The following is a 19,598-nucleotide window of genomic DNA, read 5'->3' as shown; positions in this document are numbered from 1 at the left end:
ATTTTGCCCCTGCAACTTCCCTGGGTAGAAGGGATGGAGGTGGGGAGCTCTGAGGCTTTTAGGGTTTCAGCTTGAAAAATCTCTTCACTTTTTCATTTTCCCCCTGTGAAAGACCCAAATATGGAATTTGTGGAGGACAAAGAAGGTAGATATTTGAGGACTTGGCTCTACATATAAAAACATGAACCATGGAGGAGCCAATGAATGGCAACATCTCAAGTGGAGAGTGAGGGACATGGCTAAAGAACACTGCACCACACTGTGCCTGGTACATATGTTTTTAGAAACTGACCCACTGTGGACGTTTTCTTTTCTATGAAGCATCTGTAAATATAGCCTCTTAATGTTTAACTGCTTTAATCATGATTATACTTCCGCTTTGTGAAACTACCCTGCACAGCCGTTGGCTCTCAAATGCCTCATTCCAGATAAGCTGGGCAGGTGGGCCTTGCTGAGCTGGACCACATCACCTTCTGGAGAAACCAGGGCTGTCCAGGCTCCCCCTCCTTGCGCCGCTGTCACTTCACCCATAGGGTCACTGTAGAGATGACCATCTGGCCCGATTCGGGGGCCCCAAGGCAGAAGAAGGGTTGCAAGGGGTCAGAGAAGGCGGGCTGGGAGTAGGTATGCAGGTGGGACCCATTGTTCACATTGTAGAAGGATACCTCTCCGGCCTCGAAATCCAGGAAGATGCCCATGTGGCTGGGGGGCTCAGTCAGCATGACGGGTGTCAGGGCACACATGGCAGGTGCACACCTCTTTTCCTTGCATAGCTGCACCACCCAGCACCCATTTTCTGGGCACTTGGGGACCCTGCCCCTCCGGCTCACGTTGTCCCTGCACACGCCCAGGGCCCACAGTGCATCACAAGTGAGGTTCATGCCCACCTCCCAGTAGTGCCTCCCTGAGGAGGTCTCTTGGCCCACTGTGCAGGGGCAGGCTAGGAACCTGTCCTTGACAGGGGGTGTGCCGTCCATCGGGGTGCTCAGGTAGCGCCTCTGGCGGCTCTCATGTAAGAGGAGGTAGGGGTATGCCGTGGAGGGGTCGGGCACCACATCCTCTGGAGACAGGCCCGGAGTGGAGGGGAGAGAGGGACCTTTCATGGTCAGGGTGGGGAGGGTGAGGCCCTAGCAGGGGCCAAATAATCCCCCATTCATCCTAAGCCCCACCCAGACCTCCCTTTGGCTGAGTTCAGCTGTGAACCTGGAGTTGCTGCATGATCCCATACCCCAACTGTGGATATTGGTGGTGCCAAGGAGATGGGGCTGGGGAACCATTTGAGCATTGGGCAGTGTGGTTGAGACCCCCCCGCCACCACCACTGGTGACCCTTGCCTTGAGTGGCTAGGAGCAGGGTGGGGCACTGCCAAGAGCACCTGGGCCCCCACTACTTACCTTGGAAACTCTTGAGCACCTCTATCTGCCCCAGCACCCTACAGACGGTCTTCAGCATGGTGGGGGTCGTCTCTGGGTACTGCACTCTCAGGCTGTTCTTCCTCCAGTGGACACAGGTCTCACTGTCCCCTCTGGCCCCACTTGCAGTCCTCCTTGCACCCATCACCTCCTCCACCGCAGGTGGCTACGTACCTGCCCAGGAGGTCCTTCACATCCTTCAAAAGGCACAGAAGGAGGAAGAGAGATTGGCAAGGTCTCATTAGGGATCTGTGGAGTTGAGCACCCTGTGTCGACATTTGGCCAGTAGGGTTAGAAGGGCTTTATGATGTTTCCCATGGCCCTGTTTGCAGTTCCCAGAGTGTAACGCTGTCTTTTGGCTGTACACAGTAAGGTATCTGACTTACCCAAGCCTCCTGCTACCCATCACAATGAATGAGGACACAGGGAAGCTGTCCTGCTCATGATGGACCATGAAGGCATGGGAGACCAAATGGTGTTTTCACCCTGTGGACCTTGGGCCTTGAGTGGGTCAGGAGTCAGTTTAGTGGGTTGCAAACAGCTTGCTCTTTTTTTTTTTTTTTTTTGCAGTACGTGGGCCTCTCACTGTTGTGGCCTCTCCTGTTGCGGAGCACAGGCTCCGGACGCGCAGGCTAATTGGCCATGGCTCATGGGCCTAGCCGCTCCGCGGCATGTGGGATCTTCCCGGACCAGTGCACAAACCCATGTCCCCTGCATCAGCATGCGGACTCTCAACCACTGCGCCACCAGGGAAGCCCACAGCTTGCTCTTTGATAAAAGACAAGGTATTCCCCCAAAGGTAGAGCAAGGGTATAGTCTTGTCTACACCAGGACACTTACTGGGGACAAAACCCACAGGATGCCAGGATAACAGGCATAAAACTGGATTGACCCAGGCACACTGGGAAATATAGATACCCTACATGTGGCATTTACTTCACTTGTGTAAACACATTCCTGTGAATGTGTGTATAATGGCTCACAGTGTGAAATGTATTGTTTTGCTATGGATTCCATCACTCTGCACACTTGATGAGCCAGTTACCCACTTTTTGGCCAACATAATTGCCCCTTCCAGGGCCTTGGTGTGCAGGCCTATCCCTGGCAGGCCAGCTGCACCTTCTCCCCACTTCCATAGCTGGCAGGTGTGATCATGTGACTTGCTCTTGCCTGAGAAGTCACAGGCACCTGTCTGGGCCAGTCTGTCTGTGCCCTGCATCACTGCGGACAACAGCTGCCCTCAGGCCACATCCCTAGGCTATGAAGGGAATGAACACAGGTCTCTAGGATTGGAGCCTGTCATAGACTGAATTGGCCCCTCCCGAAATTCATCTGTTGTGGAGCCCTAACCCCCAGTACCTCAGCTTGTGACTGTATTTGGAGATAGGGTCTTAAAGATGTGATTAAAATAATATCAGGTCATTAAGGTGGGCTGTAATCCAATCTGATGATGTCCTTATAAAAAGAAGCTGTCGGCACAGACACAGAGGGATGACCATGTGAGGACACAGGGAGAAGATGGCTGTCTATAAGCCAAGGAGAGAAGCCTCAGGAGAAACCAGCTCTGCCCACTTGAGCTCGGACTTCCAGCCTCCAGGAATGTGAACAATAAATGTCTGTTGTTTAAACCACCCAGTCTGTGGTATTTGTTATGCAGCCTGAGCTGACTGAGACAGAGCCTCTCCCGTTGGCCTGAATCTGTTGCCACAGGTCAGCCCACCCTAACCACACCTGAGCCAGAGCTCATGCCCCCACCCCCAGCCAGGTGAACAGGTGTGCCCACCTCACCTGCAGCATCTGGAGCGGTGTGCACTCATTCCTGCCCATCAGCTGCAGTAGCAGCATCTTCAAGGAGTGACTCTGCTGGTCCAGTGAGGCCATGCTCTTCTGCAGCTTTGCCACTGTCTCCTCCTCCTCCTCCTTCAGAGCCTGGAGCAGGCGCCGCTTCTCCATGAGGAGGAGGCCCATCTTCTCAAACTCAACCACGATGCGCTCCCTCTGCTCCTTCACCTTCTTCTGTGGTGGTAGTGATGGGAGTCCTAGGTGAGGTACCACTCAGGGCCCCATCAACCCAAGTGCCTGCTTTCAGACCCCACCCACCAACCAAACCCACCAGCTTGGAAAGTCTGCTCTGGGGACAATGGCACATCTCTGAATCCCAGTGACCCACAGAAAACCAGCAAACCTGGCAGGCCAGGGGCCACACAGAGGCCCCCTGCACTGTCACTGTAGCATAATTTTACTCTGAGCCCCAACTGGCAACTTCCAAGCATCCATGTACCCTTGCTCCCTGCATCTCTGAAATGGCCAGTCTGTGCTGAGGGCACTGTTCTCAGTCCTGGTTTGGCAGGAATTCTGTGACCTGGGAAATCATTGCCTTTCTGGGGTCCCATGTTCACATCCGCACAGGACAGTGATTCCCACTTCAAGGGGTTCCACAGGTTCAGGAGACCCTGTGGGTGCTTTGGGGCCTGGCTGGGCCTTCCCCACACTGCTCAGCTGCTGAGCGTGGTCCCCAGCACCTACCTGCCATTTGGCCCCGGTCTGTTCCTCCTTGGCTTGCAACTTCCCGGTCTTCACCATTTCCTCTCTCAGGTGTCCCATGTTTTCCTCCAGCTTCAACTGTGGGGCACCCAAACCGTGGGATTTGGGGTCAGTGGGCCCCCTGCACGCCCCACATCTAGATGGTGCCCTCTGAAGCTGCATCCACCCCAAAGACCATCCTAATGGGGTGCACGGGATGGAAATATGCCACCCCAAAATCTGCCCCTTTGGCATGAGGACTATTTTGAGCAGGAGGCAACTGAGAACAGATGCAGAAAGATGCCTTCCAGGGGCTCCCATTACCTGAGCAAAAGCACCTTGCTGGGGATGTTTTATGCCCATTAAGAAGATGGAAGGTTGGTGTTAAGATGGACCTGCACTAATAACCCTTATCTTCCTTTGATATCCCTCTATATATCTACTTTCTGCCATGCTCTGAATGTTTGTGTCCCTCCCCGCCAAATTCATATATTGAAGCCTTAACCCACAATGTGATGGTAGAGGTGGGGCCTTTGGGAGGTGATGAGGTCATGAGGGTGGAGCCCACATGAATGAGATTAGTGCCATTATAAAAGTGACCCCAGAGAGCTCCCTTGCCCCTTCTTCCATGTGAGGACACAGTGAGAAGTTGGCCATGTATGAACCAGGAAGGGGCTCTCACCTGACTGTGCTGGTGCCCTGATCTTGGACTTCCGGCCTCCAACTGTGAGCAATAAATTTCTGCTTATAAGCCACCCAGTCTGTGGTATTCTGTTACAGCAGCCCAAGCAGACTGAGACACTTTCCCCCTAGTCTGCCACCCTTGGGAGGCTGAAACCTTTGCCTTTGTCTTGTTGCTTTTCTCCAAATGTATTATTCTTTGTTAAGATTCTAGATAAGCCCAAGTTCTAACTGACCCTCTTTTACTGTTGCTGCAGTTTCTCCCAAGTGACTCGCATCACACGCATGTGTTAGTAGACGGTTTGCCTTTCTCTTTGATTTGTCTTTGCTCAATCTAATTTATGGGCCCCCAGCCAAAGAGCCTCAGGTAGGTGGAGGAGAAAGGCTCCCCTCCTCTTGCCCAACAGAGGGTTGCCTGGCCTCGCCACACAGATCGCTGCACAAAGACCAGGGAATGTGGACAGGCCCATGTGGGGACTTTGTCAGTCTGGACTCCTGCATAATCAGAGGTGACACCACGATGGCCTGGCCACCAGCCTGTTTTGTCGTGGGAGTGTGGGGACACTTGGACCTCCCTGCCCTGGCCCCCAGCCCAGGCCCATTCCTGCACAGCCTCCTCAGTAGGGACCACCCTGTGGGGCTGGTGTTCCTGGGACTCCCTGCAGATGACGCAGATGGGACTCTGGTCGTCCTCACAAAAGAGTTTGAGCAGCTCCTGGTGCACCTGGCACAGGTCTCTGCTCTGTAGGCTGGGGTGCTGCCACGCCATCTCCGCCACCTTGGTCAGCAGACAGTTGGGCGGCAGGTTCCTCCGGGGGGGATAGCTTGCGGCACTCGGGGCAGGGAAAGGAGTCCTTACACTTTCTCCTCGTTTTCTGGCCTTTGGCCTTCTTCCAGGTCAGCCGGATGCACTCTCGGCAGAAATTGTGAGCGCAGGTGGTCATCACGGGGTCTGTGAGGTAGTCGAGACAGATGGAGCAAGTGGCCTCCTCCTGCAATTTTCTGGCAAGTTCCACAGCATCCATGGCTCCTGGGGAAGGAACGGAGTGTCGTGCCACATCCTCTGTCTGGAGCTCTGTCTGGGCTCTCCATAGTACTCTCTCAGCATCCTTTTGCAAATGGAGTCTGAACACGAGGTTGTTAGGGTACCCTGACTTATCTTCAGTAAGAGGCACAAATGCCTCCCTGGAAGCTGACAAAGACCCTCTCCTTCACCAAACCCCAGTCAGCTTCCGCTGAGCTGTAGGCCTGTCTTTAGCCGGCCCCACCCAGTTTCAGCGAGAATTTCACAGTACTCCCACCATAATATCTGATCTAGCTCCTCATTCCCACCTTTAATGAACACATGTCCTTGACCCTCCTTGGGCAAGAATCCTGTTAGGCCAGTTTAGCAAGAAGCCCCCTCCTCATGGCGCCTCTTAGTGATTTTCCATCACTGAACCCCATCACCCTGCTCCTTGGCTACAGATCCCCAGCTGTCTTGTCTACAGTCAGAGATGACCCCCCATCTCCCTCTGCAATTGCAATAGTCTTAAATAACGTCTTGCGTACGGTTTTAACAAGCATCATGTTTCTCTTTAACAGAACACCCGCAGAACTAAGGAAAAAGGGAGTTTAAGAGGAACAACACTCTCTCTTCCATTAGGGAGCGGGGTTGACGAAGGTTCTCTCTTTAACCAAACTCTAGCTCAGCCTCCCTGAACTTTCCAGCCAGGCCTTGGGCTTCCATGTTTGTCTCTGCATTGTTTGAGTTTAGCAAGAATCCCACTAGGTGAGATTAACCAGACCCCCCCCCCCCCACCCCTGCTACTAAGATGTGTCCTCTTAGTAATTTCCCATAACTTACCCCCACCCTACTCCTTGGCTATACATCCCCACTGGCCCATGCTGTATTCAGAACTGAGCTTCACATAGAACCCCAGGTTCTATGCTGATCTCTTTCTTCCTATTTCAATAGTCCTGAATAAAATCTGTTTTTACCCCTCTAAATACCATCCAGCTCTGGTTTTCCTTGACAAGGTGCTGTGCAGAGAAGACAAAGGAGGGCTGCTGCATGCACACATGCACACAAACACACACTGCACACAAACACACACTGCACACAAACACACATACACATGTATGCACGCATGTTCACACACAGGCACACATACACAAAAGCACATGCAGAGGCACCTACACACGTGTACACACTTGAACACACAAACACACATACACACACACACACACTCTGGGGTTGGAATACCCGTGACCTTATCCAGTGGAGATCCAAATCTTCCCCTGTGCACTTCACTGGGTAGTTGTTAGGGCTGAGTTAGAGACTGTATTTGAAAACATCATTTCTGAACTACAAGCACCATCCAGGTTCCCTTTTGTACAATCTGAAACGGTGGCGGCTGTATTCCGCAGATTCGTGAGTCCCTGACATTGGTTCACTTTGCCTGGAGCCGTCTCTGTGAAGAGCCTTTGGGGTCAGTCTCTCTGCTCTCAGCTGCCCTTAGGCCCAGCTGCTGCCCACCCAACAGAAGCTGGGTGAGAGTAGGGCAGTCTGGTGGGCTGGGGCTCAAGCTCCGGCTCAGGGTTTGGGGGAAGCTATCCAACGGCTCTGGGTCAGTGACGGTGGACGGGCCTCCTTTGACCCCAGAATGTTCCTCTGTAAATGTAGGGCTCAAATAGTTGGCTCCTCCCAAGTTACAACCACCTTCAAAGCTGGGACCGCCAGTCTACTAAGGGCAGGGGGTGAACGGGGTCCCAACCTGAGCCTCAGCGCCCACAGGGTGACCACCTGCCTGCTCCCTCAAGGGGCTGGTACTCAGGGGGGAAAGGGGTGCACGCTGCACCTCACCTGGAGCCCCCAGCCACGCCTGCAAACGCGGCCCAGGAAAGCCTGCGTTTGCGCGATGGAGACCATCCGGGCGGGGAGGCAAGGGCGCCAGGGCTGTGGGGCTTTGTGGCGGCAGCAGGAGCCGGAGGCCGAGGGGCGGGGCCCGTTATCAGGGTGCGGGCGGGGAGGTTTACCTTGGCGAGAGGTTGTCGGCAGCCTGGGGATGGAGGCAGGATCCTCCTGATGCGCAAGGAGCCGGCACAGAGGTGGGGGGGGGGGGGGGAGCAGGGCAGGGGTTTGGTAGCCAAGAGGGGAGGGGAAGAGGTAGGTGGGGATGGGAGCCTTGTCCGTGGTGGGGGCGAAGACCGGTGGGGAGGCAGGGGGCGGATCCCGTGTTGGCAGGGTCGTGAGCACGGAAGAGGCAGCAGGGGTCAGGCACCCTGATGAAGGGATCGCTGGTCCGTAGGAGGCCCCAGATCTCCCGCAGCTCCCGCAGCTACGCTCTCCCCGCTCAGGCTTGGCTGGCTGAGGTGCGTTTCTCCTTTCTTTAACGTCTCTAGGATGGAGTCTGGCGGTTCAAGGTTCTGCCCTGTGTGTTCCAGGGCAGTGAATGGGTGTGGAGGCCAGGCAGCTTGTTGAATGAAGGAATACTGGTTGCTAATTCGAATTCCCTGGAAGTTCCTGAACCTCCTCTGCATGTAAGGTGATTCTGGGCTGACGATTTCTTTCAATTTAGAAAATAGAATCACAGAATTTTTAAAACATTTCTTTCTCTGTCCTTTTCAAATGTGTGTAAATCTTTTTACGGGCTAAATAAGCCTCTTGGCCCATCTCACATATCAGGAATGATTCAAGGACCCAGGAGCATGTCTGAAATGTAATCGTTTCCCAGAGGCCTGGGAGGAGATGGGCCTAACTTGCCATCTGACTTCAAATCACCTTTGATCATAATTGTAGGAGAAAATTAGCAACATTACTGTGAAGACATGAAAGTAATAGGTTGTATCCACTTAGCCATAGAAAAGGATGAGGTTCCCTTCCGGCTCTGAAGTCCCTTTAGCTATTGCTTGTGACCAGCATCATGTTCTGATTGAATGCTCATTCAATAACACAAAATTTTTTTTTTTCTCTTCTCTCTTTATGGAGAGGTTTTCTGGGTTGGGAGCAGATGTTGTTGTGTATTATATTTCCCCAACATTAGTGTGCAGCAAAAGTAGAGAACTAATGGTGATCAGATTCAGACTCAAGTCTTTGCTGAGAATGTCGTGTACAGGTGTGGGTGTGGTTGCAGGTACCGCAGAAGCAAAGTTTTGAAGAACTGGAAAGACTGTTAAACCTGCAACAGGGCTGGAGAGCCTTGGGTCACTGTTGAGAATTTGAGGCAGGGAGAGTGTGGATTATGGCCCAGCGTCATCTGTGCAGCTTGTTGGAGGCCCAGCGGGGAGGCTGCTGGTCCCTTATGAGCTCTTACTACTGGCTGTGACGCCATGCCACTTGCTCAGAAGGACACATGGACCCAAATGGTCCAGGTAATAGCACAGAGCATGCATCCTCCCAGAGGCAGTTTCTTCCCCACAACACCCCCTATTCTCTTTCCAACGTGGAAGTCAATGGAAACAACCCAAATGAGAGCGAGCAGAGGGTGTTTATTCATAGCTCTCTGCAGCAAGGGAGATGGCCACCGTCCCTTGGCAGCAATTCAGAGACAATCAGCGGGGTGTGAGAACTTCCTTGGGGAAAAAGAGAAGGTTTCATCTGTGCCCTGATGGAGGTTGTGGGTCTGGGGAACTGGAGCAGCTGACTAGAAGTGGAGTGTCCTGGGCTGTTGCTAGAGATAGCAGCCTGATGTCCCACAAGTCTGACTGGCAGCAGGCTGGCTTCCTGGGCTGGTTAATGTAGAGCGTATTTTGGTTTCCTGGACCAGGTTTACTATAGACTGAATGTGTGCCCCTAAAATTCATATGTTGAAACCTAGCCCCTGGGAGGTGGGGCCTTTGGGAGGTTGATTAGGTCAGGAGGGTAGAGCCCTCATCGATGGGATTAGTGCCTTTATAAGAGAGACCCCAGAGAGCTCCTTTGCCCCTTCTATCAGGTAAGGACACAGCAAGAAGATGGTTGTCTGTAAACCAGGAAGCAGGCCCTCACTAGACACCGAATCTGTTGGTGCCTTGATCTTGGATTCCATCTTCCAGAACTGTGAGAAATAAAGGTCTGTGGCTTATTAGACACCCTGTCATGGTATTTTGTTACAGCAGTCAGAGCAGATTAAGACAAGACTGCTGCACGTTGTGGGTCAGAGTTCTGTTTTTATATATGATCTGACCGATGTTTGTATGTTCAGTCTCCAACCGGTATGAAGCTGCTGTTAGATCAGGGCTTGTCTGACTGGGGGAGAGACCATCTTCTCAGCCCAGTGGTTTCCAGAGGAACATTTTGAGACCACACATGGGGCAGTGGTTTCCTGCCCACCCTGAAGCTGTCCTTGGTGGTCCCCTCACCCTTCCTGTGTGGAGAGCTCGGCGTGGCAGGAGAGCTAGCTGCAGAGAATCAGCTCAGGCTGTGGTGCCTGGAGACAGTAGAGGAAGGCCATGGATCCGAGTGGAAGTTGGACGGAAAACCAGTGGGTAAGACTAAGGAGTACTTGTGTTAGGGAACCATTGACTGAAACCACCTGCCCTGGCCAGGCAGCATAATAACTGCTTGCATGAGTTATCTCACAACAGAAGGTCCCCAAAAGGAACACGGAACTAATAAGCTACTGCCAGCCAGAAGGATTCGGGAGGGGACAGAAGGGAGGAGACACCAGCCCATAACATGTCCTGCCAACCTCCCAGAAATCATGTTGGAATCCATCTTGGCTGAGAGATGTGTGCACCACCAGGAAGGACCCTGAGTCAGACCAAATATGGGCACAAGCAAGATGACTGGCCAGAGACAACCCGGAAAGCTAACTCCATTACCATAAAACCTGAGCCTGTGAGCCTCATGGCAGAGCAGTTCTCTTGTGTCCTCTTCCCCTGATGCCCCTTGCCAATAAAGTCTCTTGCTTTGTCAGCACGTGTGTCTCCTTGGACAATTCATTTCTGAGTGTTAGACAAGAGCCCACTCTTGGGCCCTGGAAGGGGTCCCTCTTCCTGCAACACTTGGGTGCCTGAGCCTGTGGCCTTTGGAGCCTCACATCACTTCATGCCTGATGACATGGACTTACAATTTCATTTCTAGCTCTTTTTTCTACTTAATTACTTTTGTAAAGTTTGAATCATTTTATTTTGGGTTTTTGTTTCCATCCATATTTGCCACTTTTAGCCGGAGGGACAGAAACCAAAAATTTAAAATCAAAGTCTTTTTTTTTTTTTGGAAATATACAAAACTAAGTCTAAAAGGAAATATAAACTTTCAAATGATGATTTTGATGTGTTTGTAGCATTTATTCTTCTGAGATGTAGGGAAGGAAAATTGTTTCCTCTACCATCTTAGGGGCATGTGAACTAAACTGATAAAAGACAGAATAATAAGAAAAGGATACACATTTTATTTGATGTTAATTGTTTTAAAATTTATGTGCATGGGGGCTTCACAGACAAGAACTGAACCCCCCCACCATAAAAAAAAAAAAAAAAACAGACTCAAGGGCTTATATTTAGATTGAAAATAAATCACAGTGTGAGAGTTGTGAGTTAAGTTTTATTTGGGGCAAAATGAGGACTATAGCCTGGGAGACAGTGTCTCAGATAGATCTGAGGAACTGCTCCGAAGAAGTGGGGATATGGGGAGTCAGTATATATGTGATTTTGGTGAAGGGGAATACATGCAATAAAGCACCTATTTTGGCGGAAGGTTGCTGCTAGTCACGAGGAGCAGATGTCTCTGTTAATGATTTTAGTGCTTTTCTAGATGTAAGATGCAAGAATTTGGGCTCATAATCTTCTCCTGAAAATATCTAACTGTCCAAAGGTCTGTTCTGCCAGTTTTTCCCAGAGCACAAAGTGCCTCATTCCTGATCTCCACCCTGAACTCCTCTCGGGGTGTGTTGAAGGTCAGCGACTGCATTGGCAAGTGACAATGTTTGTAGAGGCAAATGGCAAGTGCCAATTTTTAGTTGGCAATATCAATTTTAACAAAGGAGATAAATTTTGGAGAAGTAACAAGAAAAAAGAAGGAAGCTTGAGCTTCTTGGTGTGGTGTGATGGGAAGGTAAGTATATGGGGAAAGTAATGACAGGTAGGAGTTATTTAGCAAGTTTTGCTTCTGCAAACTCACCTCAGTGTTGAGGTGAGATCATCCTCTTTGGTGACCTCCTTTTTCTGGTACAGGGGTGGGGGGACACCTATGCAAAGGGTGTTTATGCCCTGCTTTTAGGCAGATAGAGGGAGAGCAGAGAGCTCACTCTGTGTCTTTTTTATCTCAGTTGACTTCAGCTCAAAACAATCCTATGGCAAAGAAGCACTGTGGAGTAAGCTCTGACAGTTACCCTTTCTTTTTGCAATGTATGCAATGTAAGTGCCTGACTTAAACTTTGATTGCTGAGGTGTCCACTTCAAAGGGGGCATTCTGAAGGCTATCTCAGATAAATATACAGCCAGCCACATGACTAGATAAAGAGCCAGGGCTTGGGCATGCACCTCCTAACTCCTGCCCCCGCCCCCCAAGAGGCTTCTTTATTTTAGCGATCCTGGTTGATTTAGTTAACTGGCCATTTGGGCTGCTTGGGTTTTATTTCTTTGGTTTTTCTCCTTTTCTTTATTTTTCTTCTTCCTGTGACTAAATTCTTGCTCTTATGTTTTAACTTCATCAATAAAGAGTGAACTAATAAAACACTAGGCCCCTACCCTTGACCCCAATAAAAGCAGAACAAGGCCACCAGGCCATTCGTGTTCTCTCTCCCGCCACCCACCACATGCCTTCTATGCTCCAAGAACTGTAAGTAAAAAATTCTTTTTTTCTTCAAAGTTTCCTAATACTTATTGCTGAAGAGCATCCTGCAAAATCATAATAAAACCCACAAGGACTGGTCCAGTTGTAACACTAGTTTGGAAGGGGCTCTGTGGGAACCTCACCAGGCTCAGGGAGTGCCCCCCGCCCCACTCCCTGGCATTTCTAGCCAATAGCATTACTGTTGTCAGGCTGAGACTGGCACAAAACAGGCATATTTTGGATGACATATTCGAATCCATTTCAAAGGTTATTGTCAAAGATAAAGCCGGACACTAGTTAAAGGTGGTAAAGACAGATTTCATCCAGTACTATTGTAAGAGGGGAAAGAGACCTCAGTAGAGAACTGACTTCAACTCTGAATACTGCAAAGACAGCTGGGATTTGTAGACGGTGAGTGGATGGAAAATTACTAAGAGGAAACATCAGTGAGAAGGGGGTGTTGACAGAAATAATCAATAAACAATCTATAATAAGAATAGAAAAGAGCTTTACTTCAGCCAAACTGAAGACTATAACCTGGGAGATAGCCTCTCAGGTAGCTCTGAGGAACTGCTCTGGAGAAGCCTGTTTTTCAGCATAGTTTTATATCTTGTCCGAACAAAGAACATCAAACAGATAGGGGGTACGTTCATTCAAGGTTTGAAAAATAAAACCAGATCAGCAGTGAGTCAGTAGGGCTTTGGTGCCTGGGAAGGGAGTCTTATCATCAAAGGAGTGCTTGTACTGGCGTCCTAAGGAAGACTGAAGATTAAATAATCTTTATCTCTTAAATGGGCATTCTTTACTTCTGATCAATGCACCTTTTTCTTTTAATGACTGAAGCGGTTGTACAATGTATGTTTGAGAGACTGCAAACAGGCTGTTCCAGTTGGCATAAAATTCAAGTTAAATCATATATAAGCCAGAATGACTTCTCCGTACATCAGTATGTGAAAATTCCGGCCACCAGGGGGATTCTTGCTTAACTGGCTGTCTTAGTCTGCTCAGTGTGCGGTAATAGGATACCATAGATGGGGTGGCTTGTAAACAACAGACATTTATTTCTCACAGTTCTGGAGGCTGGAAGTCCAAGATCAAGTTCCTGACAGATTTGGTGTCTGGTGAGAACCTACTTCGTGGTTCATGGACTGGCCTTCTCACTGTGTCCCCACATGGTTGTAGGGATGAGGGAGCTCTCTGGGGTCTCTTTTATAAGGTCAGTGATCCCATTCGTGAGAGCTCTACCCTCCTGGCCTAAGCACCTCCCACAAAGGCCCCACCTCCTCATACCAGCACCTTGGGGGTTAGATTTCAATATACAGATTTTGGGAGGCCATCAAGTGGTCTACATCAGTGGCCTAACAGGATTCTTGCTCAAGGCAGGACAAGGATGTATGTATACACCGAAGGTGGGGAATGAAGAACTAGATCAGACAGCATGGGTTGGGGGCACATCTTACTAACCTGACTTAACATGATCCTTGCTAAGGGCACTGCCAGAATGAACACAGACGCCCAAGGTCCAGGCCTTGTTGAGAGGAGGGCTCAGAGCAGCCTGGCTGGAGTTTGGTCAAGGAGGAGAGCCTGTCATTAATAAAGCTTGAACTTGTTTTAAGACTTTGGGGGCACTGCAAGCTGCCCTCTGGTTTGTGGGAGCTGACGGGCATTTGCATACTTTGCAGTGATGTCCAAAATGACCGGGAGAACCATCAGCACTCCTGTAAACCTTAAAGTTGGCATTTTATGGAATATAATATAGAGGACATTTTAAGTACATTCAATACCGCTTTGGGGCGTCGCAGAGCTGTGGGATTTTGGTCTACTCGCCTTGCAAAAGTGGAATCCTTTATGCAGTTATCCTCAAGACAGGTACCCACCTCCTAGTGAACAAGACGTGTGCCGGTCCTCCTTCGGGAATCTGGTGGGAATGGGCTTAGGTCAAGTGTCTGCAGCCCTGCAACTTCCAGGCCTGGTTCCAGTTGTGCCTTTTGAAATAACAGAGTAATTCTCTCCTTCTGCCTCATGTAGCCAGCCCTTCAAGTATCTGGAGGTATCCACTTTGTTATCCGCCCCGCACCTTCCCCACTGGCCCCTAACAGGCTGTCCATGCTTCAACCATAATACCTGCACTGCTGCCACCATTCTTAACTTGGCCTGGTTTCCGGATATCTCACTAACATGATTGTTTTTCTCTGTAGTTACCACAGAGCCTGCCATATCTGTCGGGATATTGTCATAATAACAAACTGCCCCATATTCTGAAGATACACCACAGCAAAGGTTATTTCTCACGTCCACTGCCTGTGCATCGTGGGCCTTGTAGGGGAGGGGAAAAAAACTTTCCCCCCATCCTCTTATGTTTTCCTGAGGTTTATGAATTAAACTGACATCAGGCAGATTAATAGAAGAAAAAGCATCCAATTTTCTTATGTCTTTAATTATGTATGGGAGCTTCCTAGAAAGAATTGAAAACACAGATTGGTGGTTAGACCCTGGGGCCATTATACCATTTTAACAAAGGACACTAAATTGTGGAGAAGTGACTAGACCAAGGAAAGGGGGTCTGGAATTCTGGGGGAGGGGAATTGTGGGAAGGTAGCTAAGGAAATGTATGGGAGGCACCGATGACAGATAAAGGCTGTTTACGCAGACTCATCGCAGTCCCGTCTCAGGTGATGAGTCCCTCTCCTTTATTTGGTATAAGAGAAGGGGCACCTTTACGCATGGAAATTTTCTTTAAAAATGGGAAACTTCTGCCCTGCTTATAGGCAGAGAGAGGGAGGACAGAGAGCTCCTCCTGTGTCTGTTGTTTCTCAGTTGCCTCCAGCTCAAAATCAATATGCCAAAGGAGCATATTTTGGGGTGGCACGTCCCAATCCCCTTCAGCCTCTTGGGGATTTCACTGCAATGTGTCCTCTCTCAGGAGGCCAGTTCATGGCCTCTCCCATCTGGAACACTGCCAACTGCCAGGATAGGGGTCACCAGCTCTCAAAGCCAGTTATTCCAGAAAATGCCAGTAGGTCACCCTCTGGCTTCACAAAGCCCTCAATTATTTTGAGCCACTGGGACCCGACACACAGGGCTCCTTAGTCATGGCTGGCAGCATCTATCGGGGCCTCAGCTACCTTAGGAAGTGGTGGCAACCCAGAGGACATCCCAGCCAGGCAGCCTGAGAACACGCCTGAGGACACCCCTGTTGTGTTTATGGGCTCACTGCAACAGCGAACTCCCAGCAGAGGAGCTGTGCAGGGTCTCCCGGGAGAAAGGAAAAGACAGCAAGATGATACACGAACCTTCAGTCCATGATGGTCCAAAGTTGTTTTTATTAGACAACTAATGGATTTTCCTGTTTAGGGAGGATCTGGTGTTACCCGTTTCTGGAGGCTCTTCACAGCCGAGAGCCACTGTGCCCCTCTGTTCCGTTTGCACTCTCTGTACCTGGTAAGTGATGAATGTGAGCCAGGGCTCCTTCCTCTGCTTTGTTCCAGTTTCTACCTGCATTCCTTCCCAAGGACCAGGCAGGTGGGCAGTCAGAGAGGTCCTGGTGGGGTCAATTAGACAGGCAACCCATATGTCCTCATAAGGCGGCGGGCAGGCAGGGGGCGACCCATTGGAAAAACTCTGTTCTGCCTGAATTGCAGTTCCCAGCTTGTGGGTGCAGCTCCTGTGGAGAGGGAAGGGGAGTTGCCCATAACGTTCTGTGGGGGGAGATGCTACTTAAGGTATAAACTTGTAACCAGTAGATAAATAAGTTCTAGAGATCTAATGCACTGTTTAGTGATTATGGGCAACAATTCTGTATTATAAATTTCAAGTTGCTAAGAGATTAGGTCTTTTGCTTTTTAAGTTCTTTCGTTTTTTGTTTTTATTTTTTGGCTACGCCGCACGGCATGTGGGGTCTTAGTTACCCCACCAGGGACTGAACCCACGCCCCCTGCATTGGAAGTGTGGAGTCTTAACCACTGGACTGCCAGGGAAGTCCCAAGAGATTAGGTCTTAATTGTTCCTTCCACAAATAAGAACTGCTAATTATGTGATGTGATAGAGGTGTTAACTAGTGCTACGGCAGTAATTATATTGCAATATATAAATGTATCAAATCCACACCTTACACTTAGGCACTGTTATATGCCAATTGTATCTCAATAAAAATAAATTTAGAAGAAGGTTCTATAAAGTCTCTGAGGTGAAAAGGAAGTAACAGTTCTTGATACTGGGTGGCATGTAACTCAGGAGGAGGAGAACCTCAGATTTTGGCCCCAACCTTGGTTTGAAGGAGGGCTTCATGGTGTAAATCATGCCTGTTATTCTGTGACCTCAAGGCGCAAGTCTTCTGCAGGTGCCATGGAGAAGGGGGTCTGTGAAAGCTCAGGAAGACCTGTTGGCTGAGTAACCACTGGTGACAGTAAGGGGAAAGCTGATTTTTATTTTAAGTAACTTCATGGTGTTGTCTGTTAGACATAAAACAGGAAAAGGAACATCTGATAGAGCAGACACTGGCCTTTTGTTTAAAAATGTACCGGGATCGGTTTTACTCAGGTTAAGAGTTCTGTCATTTTGAGTGATACTTACCTTTTGTAATAGTAGAAATAAGACATGTTTCAGAATTTACATTGCTGATGTTACTTAAATATTTAATTTATTTTCAGAAAGGAAACCATAGAAATGGTATACAACTTAAGAATTCCAACAGGTTTATAGTGAAATTTGAGTCTCCCTCAACTGGGGGTTTTCTCAGTTCCTAGTTTCCCTTTTAAGATTGAATTCCTTGTATATTCTTCAAGAGGTACGTATTTAATCATGTAATTATTTTTATCTAAATGACGACATATTATGCATGCTGTTCTACAACTTGCCTTTTGTTAAACCTGACAGTTTATCAAGACATGTAAGAACTATCTGATTCTTAATGACTTCAGTTTTCCCTTTTGAAGCTATTAAGATTGTTTCCAACTAGTTTATCATGAAGGTGATATATTTCTCAGCCCAATAACCTGGGGCGTCCAAATAGAGCATGAATGTCTGGGGCTGATGCAGCATTTTTACAAATACTTCTTGAATATCCCACATCACGCTGGTATGGGGGCAACAGGCGGAGAACTGATGTATAAGGAAAAATACAAATTAAAAATAAGAGGCTAAATTCTGCCTGTTGAAATTAAGGGGACACTTCCGCCCCCCCTCCCGTCTCCCTTCTGTTTCTTAATTTCTCCCTCTGTCCTTTTCAAATGTATATAAATCTTTTCAGTGGCTAACCTTGTCAGTCTCACATCTCAGGAATGTTTCCCCAAGCACCTGGAAGCCATCTCTGAAATGTAATTTTAGAGGAGGAAAAAACTTTTCCTCTACCCTCTTAGATTCAGTATCTGCAAACATGACAAAAGACAGATTAACAGGGGAAAAGGCATACAAATTCTACTGATGTTAATATTTTTATATGGTTGGGGGCACTCACAGAAAAGTGAAAACCAAGAAGTGGCTAGAGTCAGAAGCTTATATACCATTTTACCAAAAGGTGTTAAACTGTGAGAAGGTGAGTAGGAAATGTATGGCAGGTAAGTGTTGTCTAATGAGGTTTGTTTGTGCACTCATCTTGGTGCAACTTTCCATCTATGCCCATAAAACTCCCCCAGGGAGGGGCTTTATGGCAGTCCTAATTTCGCAGAAGTTTCTGCTTTTAGTTAGATAAGGGAAGTTCTGAGAAGGTGTCTTTCTGCACCTATTGATTCTCAATTGCCATCAACTCAAAATAATCCACATGCCAAAGTGGCATATTTTGGGGTGGCATATTCTGATCCTCTTCATAATCACATCTCCCAACTTCCTCAGAGGAAATGAGCTTAACTTCAGCTATCACCTGGCTCCAAATTGCAAAATGTGCCTAAAGTATTGAATGGGTTGCATGTACTCAGCTCTGTAAAAGAATGAGACTTCTTTCTGTCTTTGTAGTCTCTTAGGTGGCTGGTGATGTACATCACGTTCTGGTTTTTTTTTTTTTTTTACGGTACGCGGGCCTCTCACTGTTGTGGCCTCTCCCATTACGGAGCACAGGCTCCGGACGCGCAGGCTCAGCGGCCATGGCTCACGGGCCCAGCCGCTCCGTGGCATGTGGGATCTTCCCGGACCGGGGCACGAACCCGTGCCCCCTGCATCGGCAGGCGGACTCTCAACCACTGCGCCACCAGGGAAGCCCCACGTTCTGGTTTTGTGCTTACTGAAGAATAAACTATTTTCTTTCTCTTCTCACTTTAAATTTGTTTTTAATTATATTTCTCCAACAAGTGCAGGTGTGCTTGTAGTCAGAGTGGACTCCTAGCACCACCACTGCCCTTCCTTTCATGGGGCCCTCTAGGCACTGGCCACCAGGGCTCTCTGTACTAAAGTTAGAATGCATTTTCAGTACTTTATCTTGTGTAATTGTGAATCATTAGAGTAAACCAATCCAGTCACCGTATGTCACAATAAGGACAGTGTTATATTTCTTAGGACTCTTGGTTGCAAATGACAAACCCCAATTTGAACTGGGTTAAAAGTGTGGTACATTTATCAAAGGATATCAGGGCTCTCACCAAGCAGGCCCCCCGGGAACAATGAGATCATAGTCCCTGGCACCAGCCTTCTCTGTCTTTCATCTCCCATCTCTGCTATTTCAGTGCCTGCTGTTTTATTCTGATTTTTTCCACATGACAATAGAAGCTGTGACCAACAGCTCCAGAGTCTCATGATTTTTCAGCTCTATCCACTAGAGCAAGAGCAAAAAAAAAATCTCTTTTGTCCCCAAAGCCAAAAATCCACCACTGGGTGGGAGGGAGGGAAATAACTAATACTAACGCTAATTTTAATTGTAATTATTATAATTTATTAGCCAGCTCAGGCTATGTAATGAATACCCCAGACAGGACAGCTCAAACAAGACATTTATTGTCTCCCTGTCTTGGAGGCTGGAGGTCTGAGATCCAAGTGTCAGCAGCCCTGGTTTGTCCTGAGGCCTCCTCTCTCCTTGGCATGTAGACAGTAGTTGCCAGGGAAAAACACACTTCTGTGTGTTTCCTTTACTCACAATTCTCTAGTTCACCTCTGACACTCCTGATCACTAAATGTTTGTGTGTGTGTGTGTGTATGTGTGTGTTGGAGGGGGTGTTTCCACACACCACCAAGCAATCCTCGACACCAGCTAGTGTCCTACAATTCAACTCAATTCTGATGCTATCCACCTGGAGATAGTATCAGACCCCCCCCCCCCC

The 19,598-nt window shown here is 48.8% G+C and overlaps 1 protein-coding gene across 1 annotated transcript; it reads right to left on the bottom strand.

Annotated features, from left to right (window-relative positions):
* Nucleotides 1-518: 518 nt before the first annotated feature.
* Nucleotides 519-5,641, bottom strand: TRIM17 (tripartite motif containing 17). The gene is given in 7 exon segments (XM_007456502.1): nt 519-1,060; nt 1,395-1,495; nt 1,587-1,609; nt 3,201-3,428; nt 3,939-4,034; nt 5,188-5,433; nt 5,435-5,641. Coding segments are annotated over 7 exon segments (1,443 nt in total).
* Between the last annotated feature and the right edge of the window lie 13,957 nt (nt 5,642-19,598).

Source organism: Lipotes vexillifer, unplaced genomic scaffold (genome assembly GCF_000442215.2).
Source record: "Lipotes vexillifer unplaced genomic scaffold, Lipotes_vexillifer_v1.1 scaffold814, whole genome shotgun sequence".
Classification (NCBI taxonomy): domain Eukaryota; kingdom Metazoa; phylum Chordata; class Mammalia; order Artiodactyla; family Lipotidae; genus Lipotes; species Lipotes vexillifer.
This window is presented reverse-complemented; position numbering and strand designations above follow the sequence as displayed.